Source organism: Paroedura picta, chromosome 3, assembly GCF_049243985.1.
Source record: "Paroedura picta isolate Pp20150507F chromosome 3, Ppicta_v3.0, whole genome shotgun sequence".
Taxonomy (NCBI): Eukaryota; Metazoa; Chordata; class Lepidosauria; order Squamata; family Gekkonidae; genus Paroedura; species Paroedura picta.
In genome coordinates this window covers 128,535,563-128,546,140 of record NC_135371.1, presented here as the reverse complement: position 1 = coordinate 128,546,140, position 10,578 = coordinate 128,535,563, and the positions used below count along the sequence as shown (strand labels likewise).

The 10,578-nt window shown below is 44.7% G+C and overlaps 1 protein-coding gene across 1 annotated transcript in view; it reads right to left on the bottom strand.

Moving 5' to 3' along the window:
* Positions 1-970: 970 nt before the first annotated feature.
* ST6GALNAC2 (ST6 N-acetylgalactosaminide alpha-2,6-sialyltransferase 2) overlaps positions 971-10,578 on the bottom strand; it is a 46,089-nt gene continuing 36,481 nt past the window's right edge. Inside the window, exons 7-10 of the mRNA XM_077327684.1 lie at positions 9,786-9,889; positions 8,585-8,668; positions 7,896-7,995; positions 971-7,057 (exon numbers count right to left, since the gene is read on the bottom strand). Of these exons, the coding sequence (XP_077183799.1) occupies positions 6,890-7,057; positions 7,896-7,995; positions 8,585-8,668; positions 9,786-9,889 (456 nt within the window). The 3' untranslated portion in view covers positions 971-6,889. The remainder of the gene's footprint in view (positions 7,058-7,895; positions 7,996-8,584; positions 8,669-9,785; positions 9,890-10,578) is intronic.

Here is a 10,578-nt window from a genome sequence, read left to right as displayed (position 1 = left end):
TTCTCTCCCTTGGGGCTTCTTGCGACATCAATATGACAACATTCAGGGTGAGGGTGAAGTCTTTGAAAATGAGCTGAATGAGAAGTTGACTGACCTCATCCCAAACACACCGGTGAGGAAACTAATCTCTCACATGATCCGCATCCTGAAAATAGATTGCACGTCACCCACACTCCAGGTGGCTTGTGCGGAACTCATCACTGAAACGGACCTCCTCATGAAACTCTTGAGTGAACACGTCAATGAAACCTCCTCCCTATGGAATATTTGGCCCTCCTTGGATGCAGCTGATATGACCACAGCAAGAACACCATAACTGAAGAAGCCTTCAGGCAGGCTAGCAAATGAGGGGATTCCAGCATATTGGAACAAGCTGCTCTTGGCTATTTCAGTGAACGCCTTCATTCTGATTATCATTGTTATCTGCCTAATTGAGGTCTGGTCTCAGTGTTCTTGCAGCCAAGGAGAAGAGCTTTCTGGGCAAAGAAAAGAAACTCCTGCCAGATGAAGAGCTTCCCAGAACACCATGGATAAGCCTCATTGGCTCAAAGATATGTATTATAATCCTGATGAACTAGAGAATAACACACTGGACAAACTGCATAATGAAGAATCCTTTGAGGAAGTGGATCTGACCAGTTCTAGCATGGGAACCCCACCGTTATGAGAGCCCAGTGTTGAAAAAATATTATCTGAACCAATGCTGGAACCACCTTCATCACCAGCAGAACTTGCTTCTCCTCCTGCTTCTCCTCCTCCTCCACCACCACCACCACCACCACCACCAACTACTCCTTCTGATAAATCCATTGAGAAAAAGAGTTCAGAAACAACAGAGGCCACCAGTCCAAAAGCAGCATCTTCAGCAACAGATGAAGACATAGAGATACCTGCTGAGAAATCGGAGAACGCCCCTTCAACAGAGGTTATGAGTGAAGGACCAGAAAGTGGAGAGGGGGATGGTGAAGGTGAAGGTGAAGAAGATGAAGAAGAGAATGACTGATTTCTCTCAAATTATGAATATTTACATAATCTGTACTAAAGATTTAGTGTTGCTTCTATTAAACATGTGATTAAAAACACACCTCCGACATAAAGTTTTGATTGGGTTTAACCGAAAATCTGCAGTCATGTTTCCATCTGTAGAAAGAGCAGTCATTCTTTATAGATTTGTTTATTAATATTAAACTGTTTATATTGCCCTTCCCTGTGGGCTAATAAGAATGCTCCTGACTTCTGAGCCTTTCATTGTGAAGTGAAAAAAATATGAGTATTTGGGGAGGGTGGTATATAAATATAATAAAACTAATAAATGTAATAAATAAATGGAGTGAAGAGCTTGTTGCTGCCTATTCTCTAACTCAATATTTTTTTTAATTAAGTAAGGTTTCGCTGTTTAGTTACCTAGAAAAGCCATGAACTTTACTGTGGAACTGAGTGATCAGAACTAGCTATTTATATAGTCCCATCCCTTGCAGACTACCCTAAACGCATTGGATTGGAATCCAGCCAGTTCATCCCCTCCACCTGCCAGAGAAGGCCTGCTGATCATAGGCCCAGTCTCTTGTCCAGGCAGGTCCCATGATCCACAGAACCTGGGCTGATTCTGCACTTTGTTTTTTCCATTGTGGATCCTGCTGATTTCAGATCGATTTGAACTCGGATCTTCCTCTACCCCCCCCCCCCATTGAAACAGAAAGTGTTCTGCAATCAATTGTAGAAGCTCAGAATGGGAGGGAGAGAGAGAGAGAAATGCAGCAGGAGTCTCCTTTTCTTGAATGGAGGAGGATTGGAGACAGCAAAGGAGGGGGGAAAAACCAAAAGGCTAATCTCTGCTCAGAGAAGTTAGGGCTCTTGGAGTGCAGTCACTAAGGGAAGCCTTGCAACTGGGAACCAGGAACACTTTGAACTGACGCCCTGGCCAATCATGGAAGACTTTTTTGCTACAGCATTGGAAGCATGAGGCTGAATTATTTCACAAAGAGCAGAGATCTGCACTCATCCTGATGCCACTTTTTCAAATATTGAGGATTATATCCACTCCAGGGTAATGTGGGGGAAAGGTAGGATCACCACAAATTAATCATGCTTGTTGCATGACTGAGGGACTCTGATCTTTTTCCTTTACATTCACGTCTTCCAAACTATTCTTTTGGCTTCTGTGGGTGGGGTGAGGTGGGTTTTGGGGGTAATTTGGGATTTACTGTTTCTCCTAATGTTTTTTTCTTTTTTCTGAGGGGCAGCATTGTTTGCCTTTTTCTCTTGGGGTTGTGTTTCTTTTAAAAGTCGATTTTTACAGTTCTTTATTTCAGTACTCTGTTTTGGGAGGGCACTGTAGCTGTAGTTAAAGTAGTCCATTCTCCCGGTTTGGTAGCTGTTGTATTTTTTGTAGGAGGTTGCCAACTTCAGGCACTGTTGTTCTGCTCTGGTTTCGTGGCCCTCTTTTGCACTTTACAGAGCTAGTTTGTTTTTCTTTGAAATAAATATTCAAAAACATTGAACCTACTGGTGCCTCAATTAATGTAAATTTACCAGTAACTGCTGTATTTCCCACCCTCGGCTTATATGCGAGTTAATAAATTTGCCCAGATTTTGTGCTAAAATGAGGTGCCTCGGTTTATATGCCGGTCGGCTTATATGAGAGTATATACGGTAAGTACAATTTGCCAGGCGCCCCCAGATGTCCCTCCAAAAATGGGACAATCTGGTCACCTTAACTGCTGCCGTATTAACCCTTTGCAGGTGGGGACAAGCCCATCTGCAAGATCAGTTTCTTTTGAAAGCAGTGAAGTAAACAAACTTGCTCTGAACTTTGAGAAGTCAAAAATTGTGGTTTTTGGAAAGCCTTGGAAGCCTCTTAAATGGAATGTAAGTGGTAGCAATATTGAACAAGTTAAAAGCTTCAAATACTTGGGAATATTTTTTCACCATAATGCAAATTGGGCTACACAGAGGAAATATGCAATCACATCTGCAAAAACTAGTGCCCTGGCAATTACACGTTTCTTCTACACCAGTGGTAACCAGTACGTGCCAGCAGCCCTCAAAGTATTCAATGGGAAACTAAGTGCCCAACTGTTCTATGGCATCCCTATTTGGATCAACGCTTTTAACCAAGCAGTCGAAAGTCTCCAATCTGTCTTCCTTCGTAAAATCCTTGGGACCCCGAACTGTGTCTCTTACGCAGTCCTATGTCTAGAAACCAGCCAAAGACTATTGGAAACCAGAGCATGGTTGTTAACAATCAAGTTCTGGCTTCGCATTCATTTTAGATCTGACCCCAATAGTCTAATTTCCCTCATGCTATCTGAACATGAGTCATCTACTTGGTTAAGACACATTGAGGGAAAAATTAAATCTATAGGGATATCTTTAGACTCCTTGTATCTGATATCTGAAAATTCTGCATTTAATTCAATTAAACGCAGACTGTTAGACATAGAACTGCAGGAACTTACCAGTAAAGCTAGAAACGTTTGCTCGCCATTGAGCTTGGGGATCTCACCAAGCTCTCAGCCCCTAGCTGTGTACTTCTACCATCTAATCATCCCACAACAGTGTAGAGCATTAATGTTAGCTAGAACTAATGCTCTACCTTCTGTTCTATATGGGAGATTTCAACAGATCCCATATTCAGCTAGATTGTGCCCATGTGGACAATGCTGTATAGAATCAATTACACACGTTTTCTTCCATTGTCCATTTTATTCTTCGATCCAAGCTAAATTTCTTAACTCACTGCTGTGTAAAAGAGAACTGCATTCGGATGAACGACTCAGTTTCTTTTGACATCCCAGAACCCTGATATAATTGAACCAGTTGCAAAGTTTTTATATCTTGCCATGAGAAATCGTGAATGTATTATGTCTAAAGCATGATCTTTGCCTTTGTAGCTGTACTAACAGTGGATCCTTTTGCACTTTCCCTTCTTATATTGTACTTTTATATGCTATTAAAGGCTTGTTGTTGTTGTTGAAAGCAGTGAAAGACAGAGCCTTAATGGTTTCTTTGCTCTTTGTGCACAATCACTCCGATCCTGTTCTGTCTGCATTAAAGATGGGGAAATTATTGTGGTCTGAGAATTGCCTCTACTGGTGCTGAAAGGAGAAGAGCTACTTGACCAACCAGGTGTCCTCAAAAGGGGTTGGAGGCCTAACAGTGGTTCCCTCTCCCACTCAGAAGCTCTTAACAGCACTTGGACTTTACAGTATCTTAGAAGCTGCTCTAGCCCTGTGGACCAATGCTCCTAATATGAGGATAAGTAAAAGTGTTGCTACTGGGGTTCATACAGAATTATTTTCCCAAGGGCCACAGGATGATCACAGGGGGGCTTATATCATGAACAAGTGTTAAGAAAATTGAAAACTGCATTGGTCAGGAAAGGTAGGCCAAGGAGTTTTTTCCCTATCATGACAATGCAACCTGCACATACTTCAAGGGTAGCAAGGGCTGCACTTTGAGAATTTCACTGTTCTCTACAGCCCTGTTCTCCTTCAGTGGGGCCAAACTCATCCAGGGGGTTAAGGTAACACCTCTGCTCACTCAGGTAGGCATTCTCATGCAGATTTTCCAGAGCCACTTTGCCCCACTGAAGAGAAGAAACCTTCAGGTAAGTCTAATGTTTCCTTCTTGCCTCTTCAGGCATCGTTTTTGTTCCCAAAACTCAAGAAATGTGATTTAAGTCCTTGAGGGAAAATTAAGTAGTGTTAAGTTTTAAGAAAATTAAGAAAACTGAAAACTACACTGGTGAGAAAAAGGCCAGGATGCCAAAGTTGCTTTTTTGATATGGTATAAATTGAAGAGCACAGAATTCTTTGGGGAAGGGTCAGAAATATGGAAACACCCCCTTCAGAAGTGTATAGACCTAGCTGGAGGATATGTCAAGAAACAACCCTTCCCCATTTTGATTTAATAAAGCTTTCCATGGTTTTCTGACAATACTTTTTTTTGACTTACCCTCATAATGTCAAGCAGTTTGCAGTTCCTGTGGCCAGATATGGTCCCTGTGCTGTCATTGGCCTGCCTTTCCTCTCCCATCTGGGAAATACTTGGGAGTGGGGAGTTGAATGTTAATGGTTGTGAGGCAAACCTCAAAGCAGGATGGTAATTTGTGACTTGAGTGATCAGAAGACACACATGCAGTCCCAAATATCCTGGGCCTTAAGCTAGCATCACTGGTGAGAGTGCTGTAGGACTCCAAGACTGGATCAAAGAAAATTTCCTAAGCAATATGTGAAAGTTTTACAGTTCATGTCCAAATCTGAGTAAATGTTGATCAGTTTGATTCACATCAGGGGGAACAAAGTTTCTACTGTTTAATTCCCCTAGGAGCATGTTACTGTATTCTGTTGTATTTGTAGATTCCAAAAGGCTTTCAAACTTGGACTTCTTCCTACTAGTTAAAGACAATGTTTGCTAAGTAGCTGAGATGTCTATGGACTACATGACTCTAAACAAGTGCTTTACAATTAATTACAGTCAATAATCAATTTCTGATTTGTTAGACATTGTGTATGAAGGACTGCCTCTAACATTTGCTTTGGTGTGAGTTGCTAAGTTTATTTAGTTTGCATAATTTAAACAAATGTATACAATTTATACAGAGTTCAAATTTTCTTGGCAAACTTTTTCCACCCAACGCACATTATATACGCAGCCCTGGAGTAGTCCATCAGCTGTCCATTCTACAGGGTGTGGAGAGACTGACCTGGCTATTACTGAACTGAACACCCCTGGACGGTGTAAGCAGAAATGTTGTGCTTAGTTGGATGCCTGGCCTGTCAGGTATAGTATTCTTGATGAGGCTCCCCAAGCCTGAGCTGGAGGTCAGGCAGTGCTTTGAGTTAGCTGCCAATGTAGCATGAAGGTGTTTAGCTCAGTACTCCACAGGGGAAATGAACACAAATTACAAACTTGCAAATATTAATTCATCCTACCTTCTGAGCCAGCAAGGAGAATGTTTCACATGATCAATCCATATCTATGTAACACTAAGGTGAACTTAAAGGACAGAATTTTCAATCAGGCTTGTAATAAAAGGAGTGGACCCTTGCCTCCTGAAAACCACCAGTGTATAAAAAAGGGGTATAAGAAATTTCCCCATACAATTAGGACTAAAGAAATATGTGCCCGGCCCTGAGATGAAAATATCAGGGTGTTGCTTCAGTACACATTGTCATTCATGCCTTGAACAGTTAAGAGTTTATCTCTCACACTCACATTCTCTCTCTCTCTCTCTCTCTCTCTCTCTCTCACACACACACAAACACACACACACACTACATCACAAAATCTGAACTTGTTGACCCACAATAGGGCCATAGTAGTCAGCTGGCTGCTTTCGGGAGACCTTCTGAAGCTTTGTCACCCAGCCATTCGTTCACTGCATTGCTGCTACACAAAAGCAATGTTCTGTGGCTATCACCATGGGGACAATATCGGGCTCCCGGCAAAGGCAGTATGCTCCAAGGTCCATTGCCCCATTTTACAATGAGTTCCGTTGGCAAGGAAGAGGAGTGGAGGGATGCCAAGAACTGCCATACTAGGTCAGGCTTCATCTTCCACTAAGACTGATCATCTCACTTCTAGGAAAAAAACATAACTGAAAGTAGGCAAATCGAGGCTGAGCTGCTCCAATTGTGTCTGTTTCTTTAGCGTCTATCTAGCCCCAGCTTTCTTTGAGCCAGAGAACTGGCAATAGTGTGATTCCGCAGCAATGTCTCTGGACTATGCTGGTTGAGTCATCGACAGGGTCTTTCTTCTAAAACTGCACTTCACATTCAGAACCCTCCGGCATCTGTTCCTCTTGTGACTGACAAGAAGACAGGTGAAGAGTTCCTGTGGGACAGGAGCCCTTTTACGCTGAGAGAGCCACACGCAAGCGCTGCCTTCAGTGCTGATACAGCTTCATGATGCCAACATGATGCAAACGTTTCCACAGTTCAGACTCTAACAGCATGTCATGGTTGGCGTAGAACACCAAGGGCTTTTTCTCACGCTCGTAGTAGTGGTCGGAGAACTGCTGGTAGTTTTCCGTGATGAACCCATAGGCACTCACCTAAAAGGGACCAACAGTGACACGGGGAGTTAGAAATGGGATGATGCCCAGCCCTGCATGCCTCTGGCATGCTTGCTAGCAGCACCCAACACAGAAGAGCATGGAACATAACTAAAAGCTTAAGATGGATGATGGAATGGCTCATCTTTCCATTTTCTCATGCAACCGGGGAAGGTCTAACTTGGCCACCTCCCTCCCTCCCTCCATGGTGAGCAGAGAGCGTTTGAAAGCTGTGTGGAACTGGAATGTAATGAGGGAGCTGCATATTGCCTGCCTCTGAGGGTTACTTAGAAGAGAGTGAGAATCCACTACAGCAGCGGTCCGCAATCTTTCGGCTGCTGCGGACCGCTGCTCCGGAGTGCAGGGAGAGGGCGGCTAGGGGGCCCGCGGACACGCGGCAGCCCCAGCGCAAACGTACATGCGCGGACTGCCGCGCACGTGCATTTTAGCCCGGCAGGGGCGCAAATGCGCGTGCGCGGCATGCGCATTTGCGCCGCCGCCATGCCGGTGGCCGCGGCTCCCCCTCCTGGCCCCTCCGGGCCGCCAGCAAATCGGCTGCCAAAGCGGCCGATTAGCTTGCGGCTCGGCAAGCTTCTCTTCCCTCCCCTCCCGAAGCAAGAAGCTTCGGGGGGGAGGGAAGAAGCAGCCGCGGCCCAGCGCCAAGGCCCTTGCGGCCCGGCACCGGGCCACGGCCCGCGGGTTGGGGACCACTGCACTACAGAACTTCATTTCAATCTCTCCATTAAGACATGAAGAAGGCCCTTAGGAATAATTTTAAATTGCAGGCCCCTTGGCTTCAGAATTATCATTTACTCGGAAGAGTATTTTTTAATCTTACCTGGTCACAGGTGTGCAAAGCTGTTAGAAGCATGATGGCACCAGTGCTGGGCATGTAGAGATACCCAAATTGAGTATTTATTATTTCAGATCTTAAAAACCTGTAACAGACAAAGAAGGTTATAGCAGAAACTTTATGGGTTGTGGAAAAGGTTAGAAGGAAGCTTTAAAACTGGCTCTGTTGTTCGTGAGACATGGGCTGCATAAACCAGGCTGATTTGGGATTTCCAGCCTACTCAACTTTCTGCTAGGCTAGCTTTCCATATACAGGTTTCCTGAGGTAGGGGCAATTTTGAAAAATTGCTTTTTCTCACATGTGCTAGCAAGTGGTTTAATTCTGACAGGACAGCACCACATTTCTTACAGTCAAACTGGCTCCCAAAAACCATGCAGGACATAAATGGGGTTTCCAGTTCTCAAAGGCAAAGGTTTTTACACACTTCACCCAAACCACACAAATTACTCATTGTCTCATGCACTCATTGCTAGCCCAATTCCCATCTAAAATTCCAAGAATTACAATCAGAGTACTGAGTAACCTCCTTGCTCTTTCTACTTATAATTCTACTTATAATGCTCATAGTTTTTAAACATGAGCATCCTTCACCTCCTAATGCAAAAGGAGCAACTAAGACACCTTAGGCCTTGGGTCAGCAATAAACAGACTTTATTTAAAGAGCAAAGCTTTACCTCTCCTTGAGATAGTGCAGGAAATCTGGGTGCAGCAGCTTGAACTTGCCTACGGATATTTCAGAGCCAAAGTATTTCTGTGGCCTGCATTAAGAGATCAGACAAAACTGTTTTTCAGCCAGTGGTAATTAGCTCTCAACTGATCCCGTGACTGGGGAAGAAATTGAGAATATAAGCTGAACAAAGGTGCTGTTTGTTAGGCACCTGGAAACCAGACTTTGAATAAACCCCTGGGAAATATATCTAGATTTCAAGGCAAGTCCCAAGATATTTTGGTACCTGAGGCAGAAAATCAAAATGAGTCCTCCAGCCCAATATTGCTATAATATTAAATGCAACTAAAAAAAGCTAAATAATGTTGAATAGTGTCCAAATGCTACCATCTCACTGTGTTTTATGATCCCAACCTTCTCAGGAAATAGAATGCTTAAGCACATAGATGGTTGTGCATTTGCAATATCCCCAAGTCAAAGATATTAAACAAGAAAGATCTTTTTATTTACAGACTCACAGGATGAAAAGCGTATATAAGGAAGGGAAAATAAGGTAACTTCCCTACCCATAATTACAAATCTAAACATAACTAAAGAGCTAGAAGTATCATAGCATCACAGTTGTGGGAGCAAATATGAAGCAGGACAAATACTCTGTAATTGTTACAAATGTAATTTTGAGGGAACGAGATAGAAGAACAGCTGTTTTTTTGAACCTCACTTTTTACTACCGAAAGGAGTCTCAAAAGCAGTTTACAGTCACCTACCCGTCCTCTCCCCACAACAGACACCCTGTGAGGTAGGTGAGGCTGAGAGAGCTCTGAGAGAACAGCCTAAGGTCACCCAGCTGGCTGCGTGTGGAAGAGCAGGGAATAAAACCCAGTTCTCCAGATTAGAGGCTGCCACTCTTAACCACTTCTAAAACATAAAGTGATAATGCCTTTGAGCAGAGGCTGCTTATAGGAAAATATTTCAATGATGTAACTAGCTTGCCAGCCTTAAGGTTGTCTCTCAGCTACTCTACCAGGATACTGGAAACACAGACACGTGAAAGTTGAAAAGAAAGAGGGCAAAGACTGAACCTCAAAGATGCCAACCCAGAATACTTTGAAGCGCTGATGTTCATGCTGGATTTGTTTTGGGGCTCTCCTACAAGGGCATGATGGCTGAAACAGCAACAGGGGAAGCAGAAAAAGGGCAGTACTTACTCATCCCCTTGGTCGTAACCTTCTGGAACTGGGATGCCCAGCACTGCAGATTTGATCATGAGGTAATCACGTATATCTGAGGGAATGAAAATGTACCGGAGGTCCTGCAGCCACGTTAGGAGGGAATGCAAAACACAAAACAGGAGTATCAGATTGATGGACTGTTACATAGCTCATTTATGCCTGTGATAGCGAAGCACGAACATAAGCAAATTCCCAGCGGATTATGAAGGACTAGAAAAAAAAGCCCATTTATAAAAATGGGCAGAGTGCAGGCCTAGTGCCAGGGCTCCGTACCTGGGAGCTCGCAGGGCAGCTGGTGGGGACAGGCTGGTAAGCGGCGCGGTTTGGAGGCCCGGTGGTGCAGGCGATGGGGAAGGGAAGCACACATGCTCAGGAGTCCGGGCATATGTGCTGGAGGTAGGGGCGGGGGCGGGGTGTCGGGGCAAGCAACCAGGCATGCGCGTGAGTCCGCGCATGCCTGGTTCATTCGGGTGGCCTGCCGGCCAGCGGGCAAGCCGCGCTGGCTGGCGTCGTCGCTAACAGGACAAAGGGAAGAGAGGGAGAGGGAACAGGAGGCCTGGCAGAAGGTGAGCGCGGAGCAGGGAGCGGGCGGGAGAAGGGTGAGTTGGTGTGGGGTTCAGAAGTGTGGGGACAGGGGCTGGGGTAGAGGCGGCAGATGGTTTTTGGGGCGTTGTGGCGTGTCGGGAAGGGGTTTGGGGAGGGTGGGAGGGTGAGCGGGCTGCGGGTGGGAGGCGGGGTGGGTTGTTTTTTGTTGGGAAGCGGCGGGAGG